The sequence below is a fragment of the Apodemus sylvaticus genome, chromosome 23, assembly GCF_947179515.1.
Source record: "Apodemus sylvaticus chromosome 23, mApoSyl1.1, whole genome shotgun sequence".
Lineage (NCBI taxonomy): Eukaryota > Metazoa > Chordata > Mammalia > Rodentia > Muridae > Apodemus > Apodemus sylvaticus.
In genome coordinates, this window is record NC_067494.1 from 41,935,833 (window position 1) to 41,955,398 (window position 19,566).

Sequence of the window (19,566 nt, forward strand, 5' to 3'; positions counted from 1 at the left end):
GTTACTGCATTTGTGAGTGTTGTGTGGTAAAGCAGGAACATAGTGAACCTTTCCTGTTGGAACCATGCTGGCAGCCAGAGGCAGAAGGATACACCTCCACCCCTGACCCCGAGGGCCCAGGAAGAGAGGACCTTTCCGCAGCCCAGGTGTTACACTCCTCAGAGATAATAAAAGGAAAAGAAGGTGTGTCACAAGTCACTGCAGGACAGCATCCAAGTGGCCACTCGCTGATAGAATTAAAAAGTAAATTGCATTACTGGAAATTTGTGCAGTTATTTTTCAATTATTTTATGTGTAGGGGCTCTCCATGTATGTGTGTGCTCTATGAGAGGGCAGAAGACGGTAACTAGGGTCCCCTGGAACTAGAGCTGGAGATGGCTGAACACCACCATGTGGCTTCTGGGAACTGAACCCCAGGTCTCCTCCCGAATAAGTCATCCAATCTCTTTAGACCACCAATCCCTTTGATTTGAGACAGGGTCTTTATATGAAACTCAGGCTGGCCTTGAACCCAGAAATCTGCCTGTCTCTGCCTCCCAGAGCTGGGACTCAGGATGTTAAGAGGCACGCCTGGCAGACCTGTGTAATCCTGTAGCCGCTCTGCACCATGTGTGCATGGCTGCTAGCAGGTGAGGGTGTTGGCACAGACCAGAGCCAACACAGTATCTTCCTTGTTTCCTGTAGACAGAGTCACAGAACCTGGGGCTCACTATTTCTGGTAGATTGCCTGGCCAGTGAGTCCCCCGCTAAGTCACCTGCCTCTTCCCTGCTGGGACTACAGGAGTGCGCCATCCATCATGGCAGGCTTTTTACTTGGGTGCTGGGGCTCTGACCGCAGGTCCTCACTTTGCCTACTGATCCAGCTCCTCAACCCCAAATTCTTGCTTTCCAGAAGACAGCTTCTGTTTTTATTTTTCAGTTTAACGATGATTTCACACATCTTGAGCGCCCTCCCCCATTTCCTTGTGATTTTGGATTAGCATTGGGTTTATATTGTGACAGAAGTGGCCAGAAAGAATCTGTGCCATACACAGCGTTGGGCTCTGTCGAGCTCAGTTTCTAACTTCTCCTAATGAGACAGGCTGTGGTGACCTCCACAGAGGAAAGCTTTAGTGGGTGCTCCTTTTAGAATTAGATTTGCTCTCACTGTATGGAACTGAAGTTTATCATGCAAGTTTTGCAGAAAAGGAACTTTATCACAGCAGTGATGATGTTTGAGAATTGGCTAGCTGCAGAATGACAGGCAGTGTTTTCAGAAAACATGTCTCTTACGCGTTGCATCTTCCAGGCAGGAGAACCTTAAAGCTTTTTTTTTTTTTCTATATCTCTATTCTTTAAGAATTCATACAACTTTTTTGACATGTTAAAACACATGTAGCACGGTTTGCTGGCATAACCATCTTTAGGTGGCTCAGTGGTGGGTATACGGTGATTTTCCGGACGCCACGCTGTGCCAGCGCCGAGCCTCCCCACATGGGCCTGGGCCGTGGGAAATGCTGTATGCGCTGCACAGCCTGTGCCCTTCAGGAAGAGCTGGGCTCTGGAACCCGGGCCGGCAGGCGGGACTGAGCTTGCCCCCTCATTAGTCAGCTTGCCAAAGCTGGTGCACAGGTCCATTTTTAGCTCTGTCTGATCTGCTCCTTCTAGTTTTTTGCTGTTAACTCTTTTAATTTGTAGTTTTTAGATTGAAGCTCAGTTAGATTTGAAAGCGCTCCAGAGGCAACAGACACAGCACACAGGTCAGGTCGTACCCACGCTGTGCCTGACAGCTTACAGCTCGTGGCCGCAAGCCCTGTCCTTCACGTGAAGGACCCTGATGCCGAGGAGTCAGGCGGAGAAGTTTTGCAGCATTCTCAAAGAAAGCTGTGAGTGATCCTGACCAGCTCTTTCTGTATTCGTTACCATCCGTAGGCAGGAGTGCACGCCGGGAGAGTCAGCTCAAAAGAGTGTGGAGTCTGACCCAGAGGACTTCTCTGATGAAACAAACACGGAGAACCTCTACAGCACCTCACCGCCAAGCACACCTCGGCAGATGAAACGCCTGTCAGCCAAGCACCAGAGGAACAGTGTGGGGAGGCCGGCCGGCCGATCAAACTTGAAAGGTGAGCCCTTCTGAAAGATCCACCGGAAAGGGTGTGGCGGGTGTGGAGCCTCAACAGGTCTTTGAAAGCTTTAGTGTACTTTGTTTTAAGTTGTATCTCAGTGTGGCTATAGAGTTGTTATTTTGACTTAGCACCACAGGCTGTGCTGCTAGGAGAAGGGGCAGGTGATTATCCAGTGCAGGAGGCTTTGTCCTGAGTTGTGCTTTAAGTCTTTTGAGGCTCTGCTAAAGGCTGCAAACCCAAAGTGGCTAGCTAGATACCACATGGGTGGCATGCAATTACTTATTTTTTGTCTCTTGCTGAGGTTTCTGAGTTCTTTGCTCCAGCAGTGGTATACTGGACATCCGCGAGGAGACAGCCAGGCCATAGTTTCCTGAATTCTGGAACGAGCCAAGGGCTCTGTCTTCTGCCAGTGACTCAAGAGTGTAGTGCTCTTGCATGCTAAGCAGCTGCCAGATGGGAATTCATGTCTGAGAGCCAAGGAGGAAGCTAGAAGGTGCTCCTGAGAGCCAAGGAGGAAGCTAGAAGGTGCTCCTGTCTGAGAGCCATGGAGGAAGCTAGAAGGTGCTCCTGAGAGCCAAGGAGGAAGCTAGAAGGTGCTCCTGTCTGAGAGCCAAGGAGGAAGCTAGAAGGTGCTCCTGTCTGAGAGCCATGGAGGAAGCTAGAAGGTGCTCCTATCTGAGAGCCAAGGAGGAAGCTAGAAGGTGCTCCTGAGAGCCAAGGAGGAAGCTAGAAGGTGCTCCTATCTGAGAGCCAAGGAGGAAGCTAGAAGGTGCTCCTATCTGAGAGCCAAGGAGGAAGCTAGAAGGTGCTCCTATCTGAGAGCCAAGGAGGAAGCTAGAAGGTGCTCCTGAGAGCCAAGGAGGAAGCTAGAAGGTGCTCCTATCTGAGAGCCATGGAGGAAGCTAGAAGGTGCTCCTGAGAGCCAAGGAGGAAGCTAGAAGGTGCTCCTGTCTGAGAGCCAAGGAGGAAGCTAGAAGGTGCTCCTGAGAGCCAAGGAGGAAGCTAGAAGGTGCTCCTGTCTGAGAGCCAAGGAGGAAGCTAGAAGGTGCTCCTGAGAGCCAAGGAGGAAGCTAGAAGGTGCTCCTGAGAGCCAAGGAGGAAGCTAGAAGGTGCTCCTGTCTGAGAGCCATGGAGGAAGCTAGAAGGTGCTCCTGAGAGCCAAGGAGGAGCTAGAAGGTGCTCCTATCTGAGAGCCAAGGAGGAAGCTAGAAGGTGCTCCTGAGAGCCAAGGAGGAAGCTAGAAGGTGCTCCTGTCTGAGAGCCATGGAGGAAGCTAGAAGGTGCTCCTATCTGAGAGCCAAGGAGGAAGCTAGAAGGTGCTCCTATCTGAGAGCCAAGGAGGAAGCTAGAAGGTGCTCCTATCTGAGAGCCATGGAGGAAGCTAGAAGGTGCTCCTGAGAGCCAAGGAGGAAGCTAGAAGGTGCTCCTGAGAGCCATGGAGGAAGCTAGAAGGTGCTCCTGAGAGCCAAGGAGGAAGCTAGAAGGTGCTCCTATCTGAGAGCCAAGGAGGAAGCTAGAAGGTGCTCCTGAGAGCCAAGGAGGAAGCTAGAAGGTGCTCCTATCTGAGAGCCAAGGAGGAAGCTAGAAGGTGCTCCTATCTGAGAGCCAAGGAGGAAGCTAGAAGATGCTCCTATCTGAGAGCCAAGGAGGAAGCTAGAAGGTGCTCCTGAGAGCCAAGGAGGAAGCTAGAAGGTGCTCCTATCTGAGAGCCATGGAGGAAGCTAGAAGGTGCTCCTGAGAGCCAAGGAGGAAGCTAGAAGGTGCTCCTGTCTGAGAGCCATGGAGGAAGCTAGAAGGTGCTCCTGAGAGCCAAGGAGGAAGCTAGAAGGTGCTCCTGTCTGAGAGCCAAGGAGGAAGCTAGAAGGTGCTCCTGTCTGAGAGCCATGGAGGAAGCTAGAAGGTGCTCCTATCTGAGAGCCATGGAGGAAGCTAGAAGGTGCTCCTATCTGAGAGCCATGGAGGAAGCTAGAAGGTGCTCCTATCTGAGAGCCATGGAGGAAGCTAGGAGGTGCTCCTGAGAGCCATGGAGGAAGCTAGAAGGTGCTCCTATCTGAGAGCCAAGGAGGAAGCTAGAAGGTGCTCCTATCTGAGAGCCAAGGAGGAAGCTAGAAGGTGCTCCTGAGAGCCATGGAGGAAGCTAGAAGGTGCTCCTATCTGAGAGCCATGGAGGAAGCTAGAAGGTGCTCCTGAGAGCCATGGAGGGAACCTAGCTGGTACCCAGATCTGAGGTCCACAGAGACAGCCCATCCTCTCCTCTCTTCTCCTCTTTGTGTAGCATCTCAGAGCCCAGTTAGGTCCTGTCCCCGGTGCTCCTGGTGCTCCTGGTGCTCCGTGCTCCTTCCTTCCTCCCAGCCCCTCCTAACTCTGTCCCAAGGCGGGTGAGGGCAACTGTGCCAAGCCGCCAGCTCTCTGCCCTCAGATGGCTTACCCCTCCAGTCACAGAAACCTTGGGGTTTTAGAGTTTTGTTAAATTCAGAAAGGATGGAAGAGGAAAATCATCTCTTTTCCTTCTCAACTGCTTTGAATTATTTTACTTTGTAAAACTGTAAACTTTCAGGGGTGGGAAGGGTCTCAGTCACCTCACGTCTGCTGTTTCCAGCTGGAACAGCCAGTCCTCTTGGGCTTCTAGCTTCACAGCCGTCTGACGCTGGTTCAGGAACGTGGGCATCCTTCCTCGTCGTTTCTCTTTCTTACTTCAGAGGATTGCACATTGGCCGAGAAGCTTAGAAACAAAACAGAAAAGCCACTGAGACTACGGAAAAGCCGGCTCCTTGCACGCGCATCAGCCTGCTGTGTCTGCCCGGGGCCTCACCCTGCTGTCTTCTGCTTAGTGTTGCACGAGCTGCTCACGCCGCAGCCTGACTGACGCACCCGGCTTCTGTGCGTACAGTGTCATCACCTGCAGTTTGCCCTGGGTTTCTGTTTCAGATGGTCTCGGGGTGTGTCGGAAAGCCGCCCCACTCCACACGTGCCGGCCTGCGGGCTGTTTTGTTGTCAGAAATCTTGTTCATACATGCTGAGAACAGGCGTAGTGAGGGACCCATCTGGGCAAGTGCGCTGTCCTGATACCGTGGCATTTGCATTGTGACAGCACAGTAGCTCCCGAGACCTCATTTGCACTCAGAACTTAGCTGTGTAGAGCGGTGCACAAGCACCCAGCAGGTGTCAGCTTGCATGGTTTCCAGTCTGGCTGACGGACATTCCGGGTGTGTAACCTCTGGGTGTCGTACTTTATCTGTAAAATCATGTGGGTTTTTTTGTTTGTTTTATTTTTTTATACAGTGTATTAAGGGTTGTGTGATAACTGTCATTATCGTTTCAAACTAAAAAAAAAAAAAATCCCCTTAATACTTTCCTTTTGTCTTAAATCTTAAGGTAAAATCAAATTGTTACTTTGTTTCTATCTTCTTTTTTTTTCTTAATATTTTTATTTTCTATATTCTTTGTTTACATTCCAAATCTATCTTCTTTTTAATTGGCTGTTTGCAGGTCGGTTGCGTGGCTACATTGCCTGCTTCTGTCTGTCTTCCTACCCAGTCTGCTCACCACTGCTACTGTAGTTTGTCGTTGATGTTTAGTCTCCTTTCTCCCTGATTCATCTTTCTTCTCCCCAGCCCTCCTGTTCTGCCCTTGTTTCTCCTTCAGTCTTTCCACTGAGTCAGAATTTGAGGGAGTGCGCAGGCATGCCCTGGTTTAGAGGATGAATAAGACAGTCCCGTCTCCTTCAGGGCGTCTGCGATTCAGGCAGCACACGAGTGTGGGCTGGTGTGGTCGGGCGCATGGAGGTCACCAGGGGCACACACAGGATGGGTATTGAGAAGCCCTGGTGGAAGACTTCTGGAACAAGTGACATTTGTGCCGTGACTGAGTCAGGGACACCACGATTTCAGGCTAGCGTATGATTCATAATAATCTCTTGGTCCCTCTGTATTTTGAGGAGCTTCTTAGAATTGGCCAGACTGCTCAGATCCATTTTCAGAGCCTTCCAGGGAGCTGTGAACTGGCGCGTTACTCCTGCCGTACAGTGGGTATGTGAGTCACCCCGCTAACTTTAGGCTGTGGTCGAAGTTGGACTCAGCCCTTGGACAGAGAAGTGGCTGGTGAGATCCCATTATTCTGCTTACCGATTGCCCTTTATAAATAAACCACCCTGAAGCTCTGCATGAGAGCTACTCATTGCTCACGATTCTGTCACTCACGTGTGTAGGCAGAGTAGAAGGTCATCTGCCCATGGCGTGTGACCCCTTAGCTGGAGCAGTTCCATCGGCTGGAAGTACGGCTCTGGCGAAGACCCGGCCCTGAGGCCTTAGCCCCTCCACACTGTATCTGCCGAGTGCCAGGTGTCTCACCCAGGTGGCGCCCTTGCTTCCCTGTCCGGATTTGAGCTGAGATGGCAAGAGCAGCTGGGGCGCAGCAGGCACTGCTTTCTGTCCTGTGATCATTTGCATGGCCTGCATGCGTGCAGAGCGTCCTGGTCCCTGAGGAGGTCCCTCTTACCTGGCACCTGGCTTCCATCAGAGCAAGGGTTTTGAGAGTCTCCAGGGCAAGCTCTTGAGACTCTGCCTTGGAAGTCCTGCAGCACCCTCTCTGAGTGCCTTCACTAGACAGTGCCTTCCGTGTGCTCTATGGGACCCCCCGGGACCCAGAGGTTTGGTTCACTAGCTGCCTTAGGAGACTAGCCCTGCATGCCTCCCTGTGATGCTCTGGGGGAATCGGCAGGCCAGCCTCTTTCTCATAAATACCAGAAGCGTGGAGGGGAATGTACAGCCCCAGGTGCCCGAGAGCAGAGTTCACCCGGGGATGCGTCACCGCTCTGCCTGGTCCTCTGTCTTCTGCAGTGAGAGCCCTTGTTGTGGATGTAATTTCTGAAGTGTTATCTCAAGCTCAGCTTGAGGCAACTTATGCCATAGGTTTGTTTTTCGTGAGCATCTATAGTGCTCTCTGGTACATATGCGGGATTAGAAGGTTGGCTCTTACTGAAATTATTTGGTGGAAGTGCCGAGTGACTAACTCTTGGAATGGTAGACTTGCTCAGGAGACCTCGGAGGTGACACACCGGCCCCGAGATGAGCTGTGCATCCTGGTGGGCTCTGCGCTATAAAGCTGCGCTATCACAGGCTTGTAACCTTGCAGTATGGAGGGAGACCGCTGGTGCTACTGCACAGTATGCAAGACTGCCATCCCGATCCAGCCATTTGAATTCATGCTTTTTTTTTTTTAGGATGACTGTAGCCTTTCCTAATGGGCTTTCCCCCTATTTTCAAATAAGCACTCCTGCTGTGTCTGTACACGTGTGGAGTTATTTTTGGAGGCCAGCCTCAGTGGTGGATGCTCTCACTGTATTGGAAAGTGTGTGTATTTAAGTTGGCAGGTAGTTTTGTGCTGTCCCTCATGAGGGTCTCTCCCGCTTTCACTCCTAGCAGTGTATACACGTCCTGCTTGCTTGTGTTGTCGGCATGAGTAACGTTTTAAGTTTCTGCTAGCCTGCTTTAGCTGCTAGTTTATAGTTTGCCTGTTTATAATAGAATAGTAGAAGGGGAATTGACTATTGCAGTTAAATGTGTAAAGGCGTGTGAAATTTATTAGAAAAAGGAGGCTGGGGCTGGAGAGATGGCTCAGCGGTTAAGAACACTGACTGCTCTTCCAAAGGTCCCAAGTTCAAATCCCAGCAACCACATGGTGACTCACAACCTTCTGTAATGAGATCTGACACCCTCTTCTGGAGTGTCTGAAGACGGCTACAGCGTACTTACATATAATAATAAATAAATCTTTTTTTCTTAAAGGAGGCTGGACATCAATGCTGGTGTAGATGCGATGTGTATCTAAGCACACGCATGTTTGCACACCAGCAGCTGGAAACACAGCCTTCAAGGAAATGTAGCTTTGAACCAAAAGCGAGTTGTCGAGGAGAGGCCGACTCCTCCAAGCCCTTCTTTGTGTCACTGTTGTCGTGACTCTGAAGCTGTGAATAATGGGTGAACATTTCACGGCTAATTGTGAACATCTGTAATCCCATCAGGTTCTCAAATGCAGTTGTCGCCCAGAAAAGGTTGAGAAGCACTGGCCTGGACTGGGGAGGTGGTCAGTGGTTAGGAGTGCCTGCTGCTCTTGCAGAAGACGCAAGCTCAGTTCCCAGCACCCACAGCAGACAGCCTCACAGCTGCTGTTCACAGTTCTGGAAATCTCATATCCTCTCTGGACTCTTTGGGCTCCCGCACATGTGTGGCACACACGTGGCACACGCATGCTTAACATATAAATAAAATAATAATAAGTCTTTTTAAAGGCTAAGTGTCCACTGAGAACTTGTCACACGCTGACAAGATTCTCTTTTTCAAAGTGGCTCTACACGTGAAGGTGTCAGGTAGCTAGCGAGCTCAGATTCATTGCAGCGGCCACAGTGTCTGTTCCTTGAACAGAGCACTCCCAGCGTCAGCCATATATGTGAGTGTTTCAAAGCACTGACTTATGGAGTCCACAGCAAGGGTGTTTTTGTGATTTCAACTGTTCTGCCTCATCTGTTTGAAATTCCTATTTAGCTTAAACTATAAAATGAATCCTTTCTCCCTTCTGTTATGCTTTAAAGGAAACAGAAATTTGAGGATGAATTTTTTGACACTCAAAAAAAGTTTGACTAACTTTTTCTTAAACCAACCCTAAGAGGAAACATACTTTTGGCTGATCACTGTTCAACCCTTGTTAAAATCTTACCTGCTAAAGTATGGCCAAGATTTATCACTACCCAAAGTATGACCACTTATTTATTATATATTTATTTGAGGCAGAGTCTCATTATGCAGCCCTGGCTGGATTGGAACTCAATAAATAGATCAAGCTGGCCTTGAACTCACAGAACTCTGCCTCCCCCAGTCTCCGGGATGCAGGAGTTAAAGATCTGCATCACTGTGTCAGCTCTGAACTCCTCCTTGTCAGAGCTGCTCTCGGGCTGGGCTTCTTGTTGATCTCAGACACTGTAGCGTCAGCAGAAAACAGAGCAAGCAACCTGTTGATCAGCAGTGGGCTCTGGGTGGATTAAAAGGTTCTCGGTGATGTCAGTGGGGAAAGACAAACTAGCCAGCACTAGGGCGGTGTCTGTATCAAGGCCCTGGTGTTCCCCAGGCCTCCTGTATTTGCGATGTTCCTCCTTTGGGGCCTGCCTGGCACATCTGTTTACTCACACCATTGCAAATACTTAGAACATCTGAAAGCACAGCTATGTAGACTGAGCAACTAGCCCCACCCCCATCCCCACCCCAAGTCTGGCCACTAGTGGGATAACGGGCATTTATATGTGGCTAGACTGAGGCTTAGGTCTGTTTCTGTTTGAATTCCGCTGTAATATGTGAAATATAAATAAATATGTATATATGTATATATATCAACTCACGTCCTGTTTTGGGAAAAGGTAATTGTCTCATCTCGCCCCTTTCCCTGTTTGCTTTCCGTCACTCTCTGTAAATCCAAGTGTTAAACCACCGCTTGGTGTAAACGCACATTTCAAACAGTTGTGTAAAACACACACTTGTACTAAATGGTAAGCTCAGCTGGATTTGTATGTATATAGTGCAACCTATATCATTTTAGTTTTTAAGCCTGCTAAAAGGAGATTGTGTCTATAGAATCATACCCCAGTGCCCATGGGACTCTGATTGTTGAAGTAATTATCTACTTGAAATAGGTTTATCTCATGTTCTCATGTTTTGCCTCTTGGTAGATACAGTACAGATCAGGACATAATAACGTTTGCATTTTAGAAGATCACAGACAATTAAAAACCTACTTTTCAAATGACACACATTTTGTGACTGCTACCAATAACGCATGCTACATTTGTTTTATAAACTCTGTGTGTGTGCGTGTGCGTGTGCGTGTGCGTGTGCGTGTGCGTGTGCGTGTGTGTGTGTGTGTGTGTGTATGTACGGGGAGAGAGATAGACAGCGACTGAGCATACATGCGTGCCTTTGTGCTGGTTCAGGCCAGAGGTCAAGGTTGAGCATCCTGCGTCCCGTCCCCCTTCCCCTCTGAGACACGGAGCCTGGAGTGCGCAGTTAGCTAGGCTACGCCCTAAGGGAGCCCCGCAGCGCCCTCTGTTCTCACCCTGAGCTGGGGTTACAGGCGCCAGATGCCGTGGTCCAGCGACTGTGAGTATAAAAGAACACAAGGGTAATATAGCAAGAAAAATGAAAACAATCATTAAAACCTTACAAGGTGCTGTGTTCTGATTATTTTTAAGTTCCGTCTTATGGTATGTGTCTTTTTCACAGTGGTAACCTGAGTGGAAATGTGTGAGTATCTGGTTTAAAACAGTGACTAGCTTCATACTCTAGAGTTTTATACTGTTTTGTTGTTTTCTTTTTAATAGAAAAAATAAACACACCGAGTCAGTCTTCGCATAAAGATTCGGGGAAGGGAGTGGAGACGGTGGAAGAATACAGCTACAAGCAGGAGAAGAAGATTCGAGCGACTCTGAGAACAACGGAGCGAGACCACAAGAAAAATGCACAGTGCTCGTTCATGTTGGACTCGGTGGCTGGGTCTTTGCCAAAAAAATCGATTCCAGATGTGGATCTCAATAAGCCTTACCTCAGCCTCGGCTGTAGCAATGCCAAGCTGCCCGTCTCTATGCCCATGCCTATAGCCAGAACTGCACGGCAGACTTCTCGGACTGACTGCCCGGCAGATCGCTTAAAGTTCTTTGAAACACTGCGCCTTTTGCTAAAGCTTACCTCAGTCTCGAAGAAGAAGGACAGGGAACAGAGGGGACAGGAAAACACGGCTGCTTTCTGGTTCAACCGATCCAATGAGCTGATCTGGTTAGAGCTCCAGGCCTGGCATGCGGGCCGCACCATCAATGACCAGGACCTCTTTCTGTACACAGCCCGCCAAGCCATCCCAGAGATCATCAATGAAATCCTCACATTCAAAGTCAACTACGGGAGCATGGCCTTCGCTCGGAACGGAGCCGGCTTCAACGGTACCTCGGTGGAAGGTCAGTGCAGAACCCCTCCCGGGGCCAACCGCGCGGGCTGCTCTTCATACCACGAGCATCTCCAGCGCCAGAGGGTCTCCTTCGAGCAGGTGAAGCGGATAATGGAGCTGCTGGAGTACATGGAGGCACTTTATCCGTCCTTGCAGGCTCTGCAGAAGGACTACGAGCGATACGCCGCAAAGGACTTTGAGGACAGAGTGCAGGCACTCTGCCTGTGGCTAAACATCACGAAAGATTTAAACCAGAAGCTGAGGATCATGGGCACTGTTCTGGGCATCAAGAACCTATCAGACATTGGCTGGCCAGTGTTTGAAATCCCTTCCCCTCGGCCATCCAAAGGCCACGAGCCCGAGGACGAGGACACGGAGGGAGAGCTGAGGGAGCTGGAGAGCGGGACGGAGGAGAGTGATGAGGAGCGAACCCCCAATCTGAGGGCGCCAGGGCTCAGGCTGGCCGTGGACGCCCTCTCGGACCGTCACTCCTGGGGCTGCCAGGTATCCAGGAAACTTGAGAGGCTGGAGTCGGAGGAGGACTCTGCAGGCTGGGGAACAGCGGACTGCGGCCCCGAAGCCAGCCGGCATTGCTTGACTTCCATCTATAGACCGTTCGTGGACAAAGCACTGAAGCAAATGGGACTGAGAAAGCTGATTCTACGGCTTCATAAGCTAATGAACGGCTCCTTGCAAAGGGCTCGTATGGCTCTGGTGAAGGGCGACCGTCCAGTGGAGGTAGGTCTCAATGGGGAGTGTCCCAGAGTGTCACGTCTCAAATCCCTCTTGCTGTGTGGTATTGATCATATGGGCTTTAATATTCTTAGCACTTCAAGGCATAACATATATAATTGCTGCCATAAAAATATTATGGGAAGGGGATCAAATTTAATGGATGAAGCACAAGGCCGTGTGTGGAGGGAAAACACAACCATATAAATACCAGTTAGGAAGGACGAGCTGGGTGTAAAGTGGGGGGCGGGGCCTGGGTGACCACAAGCTGCAGGTGACTCAACTATGTCAGTGTCGACACCTAGAGTCACAGATAAGCCATTCATTCATTCATTCATTCATTCAGCCAGCCATCCGCCCACCCACCCATTTAGTCCTCCTAGCCCTGAGGCACCCTGAGGGACCTTGTGCGGGTTGAGCAGCTGCTCCGCCACTGAACTGGAGCTCTAGCCTTTTGGATTCCTTGACAAAGCTTCATCTAGGCTGGGACCTGGCTGAGTGCTAAAGTGCTTGCCACGTCCGTGAACCCTGGGTTCACCCGTGATCTCTAGCGTGGCAAGACTTCAAAAGTGAAACCCCAGAGCACCTCAACCAGAGCTGGAAACAGTTAACCACACACCACTGAGCAGCAAGCCCCGTTCTGGTTACTGGGTTTTAAAAAGATGCAAATTGTAAAGAGATGTAAAACTTACCAGAGGGAAGAGAGCACGTACTGTGTCACGGGTGACATGTTTGGCGCAGACAGAACTTGGTTGTTAGTAAATGAATCTTTCCCTGTGGAAGACTTTTTGGGAGCAGCATGTCCATTAGACAAAGTGTCTTGTAATTTGACTTTGAAAGCATGACACTTCAGAAATCCAGAACACTGCTCAGGGTGGTAAACTTGGGAAGGGGTGTGTTGTGGGGGCTCAGTGTGTGACTGAAACACAGTGAGTAGATTTTCTCTTCTGAGTTTTCATGTTTGCATGGCTGACAGCAGAAGTTCCTGGTCTTGCCAGCTTCCTGGGTTAGCTGGCGGTTTCAACTTTAGTAGCCAACGAATATGTATACACCATTTAAAATTTTCAAGCTTCAGTTTAATTGTATAACACGGCTTGCTATGGAGTCAAAAATGGTAGAAAGTATTTCCATAAGGCAGAAGATGCCTGAGGAGAATCCAGGCTTTTCGGGCTTGAGTCTGCATTCTCAGTCAGATGACAAGCTTCAGAGGATGTTGGGGACTCAGCAAACGGAGGGTTCTTTCCCTGTCACCCACGGATCGCTGCGTTATGGTTTCATAGTGCGGATGTCTCAGATAGCACTGTAGATGTGGAGCAGGGCATGGTGAGGTCTGTACTTGAGGAATTTATCTGCAGGGGCGGAATTCCGTCAGGACACTCGTGGGAAGACAGGGTTGCCTTTCGCTGTTGGTTTCTGTAAAATGTTAGTTTTGAGGTGATATGATTGGCAAAGGCTGTTCATGAGAACCTACCTCAGACAGCTTTCCAAAAGCAGAATTAGAGTTTCTCTGTTGGCTTCCTACAGTTGAGGCTGGAGCCCTGCCTGCCGCAGAGACCAGGTACACTGGCAGGCAGGGAGGCCGGAAGTTAGGGTTAACTTGTTGTGAAAGGGGGAGTTTGTCTTCATTTCAGTTCAGGAGCACAGTGTGTGCAAGTGGAGGGGTGTGCATGTGCACACACACTGGCCACACCACTGACGCTTCAGACCGGAACTCTCTCCACTTCCTCCTCTTCATGACACTGTCCTGGCTTCAGGGGAGAGTCCGCTAGTGTTATAAGTCTATCGCGCAGACTTACATACATTTCCTGTGCTACATGATGTGCAGTGCGTACATGTGCTTGTGTGTGTATCCATTCTCATCCTGGGTTTCTTTTGTCTTAGTCATATTACTGTTTCAGGGAAAGAGCCACAATTGTTTTTAAGGGCTCGAGGACAGTTTTATTAGAGTTTCCAAGGAAAACTCCAAGGCTGACCAGCTGTAATGCTCAGCAGCTGCCTGGAGAAGGAAAGAGAAGGCCACCGCTGGGGTCAAGCTGGTGTGGAGGGCAGCCGTGTGGTGGGTGGGGAGAGGAGCCTCAGACACAGAGAGGCCGGGAGTGTGAGACAAGCAGGCTGAGAAGAGAGGCCCAGAGTGTGAGGAGAGCAGGGTAAGGAGAGAGACCCTGAGTGTGAGGAGAGCAGGGTGAGGAGAGAGACCCTGAGTGTGAGGAGAGCAGGGTGAGGAGAGAGACCCTGAGTGTGAGGAGAGCAGGGTGAGGAGAGAGACCCTGAGTGTGAGGAGAGCAGGGTGAGGAGAGAGACCCTGAGTGTGAGGAGAGCAGGGTGAGGAGAGAGACCCTGAGTGTGAGGAGAGCAGGGTGAGGAGAGAGACCCTGAGTGTGAGGAGAGAGACCCTGAGTGTGAGGAGAGCAGGGTGAGGAGAGAGACCCTGAGTGTGAGGAGAGCAGGGTGAGGAGAGAGACCCTGAGTGTGAGGAGAGCAGGGTGAGGAGAGAGACCCTGAGTGTGAGGAGAGCAGGGTGAGGAGAGAGATCCTGAGTGTGAGGAGAGAGACCCTGAGTGTGAGGAGAGCAGGGTGAGGAGAGAGACCCTGAGTGTGAGGAGAGCAGGATGAGGAGAGAGACCCTGAGTATGAGGAGAGAGACCCTGAGTGTGAGGAGAGAGGCCCGGAGTGTGAGAAGAAGAATGTGAGGAGAGCGGGCTGAGGAGAGGGGGCAAGAGGAAGGGAAGGTTGCCCTCTGCTGAGCAGCCAGCAGCAGGTGCCTGAGAGTGTGTGCTGCAGCGGTGTGAGCAGCTGCCCAGAGCCTGGTTAAGGTCCACTAGCCAGGCCCTGTTTCTAGAGTGACTGACCGGGCGCACCGCTGATTCCTTCTTTTTGATCCGAGTCTTCTGTCTGGGCGATGTATGTAATAGTGCATTCCTGTGTTCCTACAGAGTTAGTGGGGCCTCAGCAGATTCTCATCTATATGGTAAAATCCGTATGCATCAAATACAAACTCCTTTATTTTTAGGTTTATTGTTACATTATTTTTTTCCCATCAAAGCCAAGTGTAAATAAGTGTAGGCTTTTGTTTGTTTGTTTTTAAAATGCTGTTTTATCTTTAATCTCTTTATATTTGGAAGCATTTGAGGCTTGGGAGTGAAATGTTCTTGGGGGGGCCCAGCCCCTCAAATAGCACACAAGCGGCAGACGGGGCAGAGTGCATGGCTGGTATGCTGTGTCCTGCTTCTGTGGCTTCTGGGTGATCTCATCGAGGGGCTTTGCAGAACAGAAACAACACTGACTTGGGATATTTGGGTTTTTTCTTATACTTTACTTTATATCTTTATTACTTATGATTAAATTACTTCTAAGTGGTGTTAGTCAATAACTTTTAGTAAACCTTTGGAAATATGCTTTACAAAATACTTTTCTCCTAAAGCTTTATTATTCATATTGTTTAAAAAAATTGCAAACTAGGAATAGTCTGCTGTGTTTATTTTAGTAACATAAGCAGCATTCACATTAACAGCCTGTTTGAATTCAGTGATTGTCTCTCCGTTGGGCCGCAGACTGGCCTCCCCAGGACACACCCAGACCCCGCGGGCTGGCTCTCTGCAGTTGGAGGGTGGGTTACCCATCAGAGTTCACGTGGAAGGTGCTAGTCTGTGGTCTGAAAGAGTTCTGTGAGAGACTCTCGGGTCATCATGTATGTAAGCCCGTGAGGCAGACTCATAATGCCGGCAGAGGCTCCCCCAAAGCCAGGACAGTACCGTGAGAGGGAAGACAGGGATGAAGCCCCAGCCTTCCACCCTGGGCACCAGGAGCCGCCCCGGGGCCTTTGCTGCTTCCTCATTTGTCTTGTGGTTCCCTTCTCTTTTGTGTGGAGCCTAGCAGGCCTCAGGGCCCTCGGATATCTCTCGCCTCACTGTGATCTAAATTCCCCCACACTATGTAGAGCGTGTCTGCTTACCATCTCCTGCTAGCAGGCCAGGCCCGAGTGCACAGTGCCCACGCGACAGTGCCTGCCCTGCTGCAGATGCAGCGCGTGAGCTCAGAGCCCTGGCTGCCCACCGGGGACTGCGCCTGGCAGCTGCTGGGCTACTGCTTCCAGGCTGTCCTGCGGTGTCTTCCATGTGCGCTCAGGTCTGTATCAGCTGTCCATCACCTTTAACGGGGGCAGTGCCCTGGCTGTGGCGCGGCTGTGCCACCATCTCTTTGCCCGTTTTAGCTTTTTTTTTTTTTTTCCTGGTGAGAGCCTCTTTAGCGTACAGTCCTTTACCTGTGAGGGCCAAACCTGGAGCCACCACATAGAAGAGTTCAAGCATCTATGTCCCTTTGCACGTGCCTAGCCCAGTTAGCGCACTCTCCGGTGCTCCTCAGCGAGGCTGCACGCATTTCAGGGTAGTATGTAAGATACTGACACTACTTGACTGCCTTCGCCATCTTATCACAAATACTGAGGAAGTGCCTGGATACTGTCTTAATTACGTTCTTGCATCAGAAATGACGCAATTACGTTTAGTGGCCAATAAAGTACTGTTTGTCTTTGATAGTTAAACACCATGCCAGTCTTTTCCTGTGACCCAGGAAACCCCCAAAGAGGCTGTTTAGCGTGGACACTGCATCAGAGAGTTAGGCTGTCCCTTAGTCTCACCGGGTGCCAGACAGGGTCCCTGCTCCAGTTTTCCCCTGAGAAAACTGGCCGAGGGAGGAGGTAACCTCCGAGTCACAGCCTTGTGGGTTGTTGGGGGAGTCTGAGCTACCAGACTTAAAAATAGCCCAGTGGTTTCCAGGCCCTGGTGAACATCAGCATTACCCAGAGAGCTTTAAAGAGACGCATACCTCTGCCTATCCTGGAGAGCAAATCGAGGGTAGAGCGCAGGCTTGCGCTCCACCCAAAGCTCCAAGGACAGCATGGTAATCTCCCCGCTGCCCTGATGCGGGGTGGGCAGGCGTCACCATGCTACTGCCGGGCCACGTCGGCTGTTCCAGTCATTGCCTGTCTGATTCCATAAGGAAGGTCACAAGAACCCTGCTTTGACGACAGCCTCGGAAGCACACGCTTGCTCATCTGCCTAGACGGTTTCTGTTTTAAAACAGATTTATGTGGGGGAAGCTGTGCCACATGGTTTTGACAGCTGTGAGCCAGCTGAATCAGACCCGACAGTAAGATTGGAGTTGGAAGTCGCAGGGAGCGCTGGGTCCCTTGGTGACAGCACAGCAGCGGCACTGTTGGGAACAGAGCCAGCAGCAGCCACTGACTGAACAGTGGCCCGTGCCCGAGGAGAAGGAGGGTCAAGTGATTTGGCCGGGGGCGCACACACTGCTTGTACCAGCACCAGGATGTGAACCCAGAAGTCTGGCTGAGCCACGCCTGCCCTTGGCTGTGCTCTGCTGCCTCCCAGAGCTAACATTTGCCTCTCATGTGTTTAATGATAACGTACCTATACATATGAATGTATAATACTCATTTTTAATGCAGCGCTTAATATTTTAAGCAGGTAGAATTTCTCTGTTGGGGGGTTTCTCTTAGAACACAAGCCTCGTTCCCACCCAGAAACTGAGGCTGAGGCTGACCAGCAGCCAGTTCACCTCAGCCCCTCTTCCCACACCCGCCTGGTGTCTGCTGCCTGCTTGGCTGCACAGACATTTCAGTTTGTGGCAGCATCCTCAAGTAGCACTGGAACCAGAGACTTATTGATAATAGACGTTCGGGTGGGGGGGTGTCAGAAGTTTTCTGTTGCTGTTGGGGGAGCTGGAGAATAGAGGTCTTCGCCCTTAGCTTACTGGTCAGAAGTTGTCTCAGCATCCCTGTAATGCCAACGCTGACGCGAGTATTGGCCAAGCCTAACTAACTGGTGGTAAACTGGTGGCTTACCAGGGAGCTCAGCATGCAGGGGCGGATGCGACTGGGTAACCAAGCACACATTTGCAAGGGGTGTAGATTGTAAGAAACAAGCCCCCGAGGCAGTCACAGAAGAACCGCCAGAGGTGGGCATTCGGCCTCCTCCTGAGGCCCCCATTTGTCAGGGGTTGGCCTGTGCAGAATCGGAGCAGGATGGTCAGTGCCAGCATGGTGTGAAGTCCTACCGGATCTTCATGGTTGGCGTGGTCAGTGTCTGTGTGCATATTGGGCTTCGGGACTAAGTAAGAGGGCATGGTCTTCACAGGTACTAGTACCACACTGAGTGCCAGCTAGAGGTGTCCGGCATAGGGTTAGACAAGCCAGAGACAGAGCTCTGAGGGTTGAGATGTCAGGGTCAGGAGATGCTGTTGAAAACTAGTGTGTATGACAGGAGCTAGGATGCATGGAACTGAGTTAGGGGAACTCCTAGAGGAGCGCCAGGGTCAGCCCACGGAGCCGCCGGAGGCCAGACGAGTCTGTAGGAGCAGTGGGGAGATGGGGACACTCAGGAGGGCGGGGGCCAGGCCAGGGTGGGTCAGCGGAGGCTCCCCTGCGTGCTGCCTAAGGCCACAGTTTAGATGTCATGAGGAGAGTCCTCTGAGTGTGTCAGGATGTAGAGTCCCCTAGGTGACCAGAGGTTACCAGAGATGGCAGAGATGCAGGCCGAGCTACAGCTGGAGAGGCAGCACGTTGAGGCTTTCAAGCTTTGATGGGCCCCCGTAGGAGGAGGTCAGGGTTTTTAGTGCTGCTGCTGCTAGGGTCAGGTGCTTGAGGATGAGGGGAGAAAGCCCCACATCTGCCTTCTGGAAACAACTTATCAGTCTGAGTGGGACGGCTGAAGGAGGAGTGGGTACGGACACCGTGGGCCTCCCAGGCAGCATGAGGTGGTGGCAGGTGACTGGGGGCAGCTGGGGCGAGGGTGGCGTGGGGTAGGGTGGGGGAAGCTGCCTTCTGCAACATCAGGAAGTGCAACTCTGAATGGATACAAGCTTGGCTCAACTCTATTATTCTCACATAAAAGCGATTTAGGAGTTTTGTAATCTTTTTTTCTTGTAATTTTAGCAACTCCTAGATCTCTCCATCCACAGGTGTAGCTATAGCACTGTGTAGCAGTGTGTCACCGGGACTGGGAGCTCTGTGTACTTGTTGAATTGTTGGCCATCCTTTTCATTTCAGAACAAGAATTGTGTAGCTATGTCAGCAGGTTGTAGCAAAACTTATAAGCACAGCCTGAGACCCCGTCCTTCACGACTCTAATCCTGTCCTGCACTTTTGCTGCAGTTCTCTGACTTTCCAGGTCCCATGTGGGGCTCGGATTATGTGCAGTTGTCGGGGACGCCGCCTTCCTCAGAGCAGAAGTGTAGCGCCGTGTCCTGGGAAGAGCTGAGGGCCATGGACCTGCCGTCCTTTGAGCCCGCCTTCCTGGTGCTCTGCCGGGTCCTGCTGAACGTCATCCACGAGTGTCTGAAGCTGCGGCTGGAGCAGAGGCCTGCCGGGGAGCCGTCCCTCCTGAGCATCCAACAGGTTTGTGTCTCACACGGCTTAGACACTTAGACGTGCATTACTGCAGGGTTTCCTCCCCAGGTACTGCAGGCAGTGAAGAGAACACAGCTTAATGTTTGTTTTTACTACTGGGGGGGGGGGGGGCGGGGATCTAGAACGTTCTTCATCTGTAGTCCCCAAAGATAAGAGCGAGTTTCAGCTTCTTTCCCACTCACTTCTTCCCGAGAAGTATGAAAACAAGCTATCGCATGACCGTCAGTCCTCTCTGTGAGTCCTGGTAACTGGCAACAAAGTGTCTTTTTTTTAAAGTTACTTATTGCTGGGCAGTGGTGGCCCACACCTTTAATCCCCGGATTT

General features: G+C 50.8%; 1 protein-coding gene across 2 annotated transcripts in view; it reads left to right on the forward strand.

Moving 5' to 3' along the window:
* Positions 1 to 19,566, forward strand: part of Map3k4 (mitogen-activated protein kinase kinase kinase 4) — an 88,743-nt gene that overhangs the window by 33,916 nt on the left and 35,261 nt on the right. For both annotated transcript variants that reach the window (XM_052169371.1, XM_052169372.1), the window contains exons 2-4: positions 1,912 to 2,102; positions 10,471 to 11,825; positions 18,988 to 19,230. In XM_052169371.1, the coding sequence (XP_052025331.1) occupies positions 1,912 to 2,102; positions 10,471 to 11,825; positions 18,988 to 19,230 (1,789 nt within the window). The remainder of the gene's footprint in view (positions 1 to 1,911; positions 2,103 to 10,470; positions 11,826 to 18,987; positions 19,231 to 19,566) is intronic.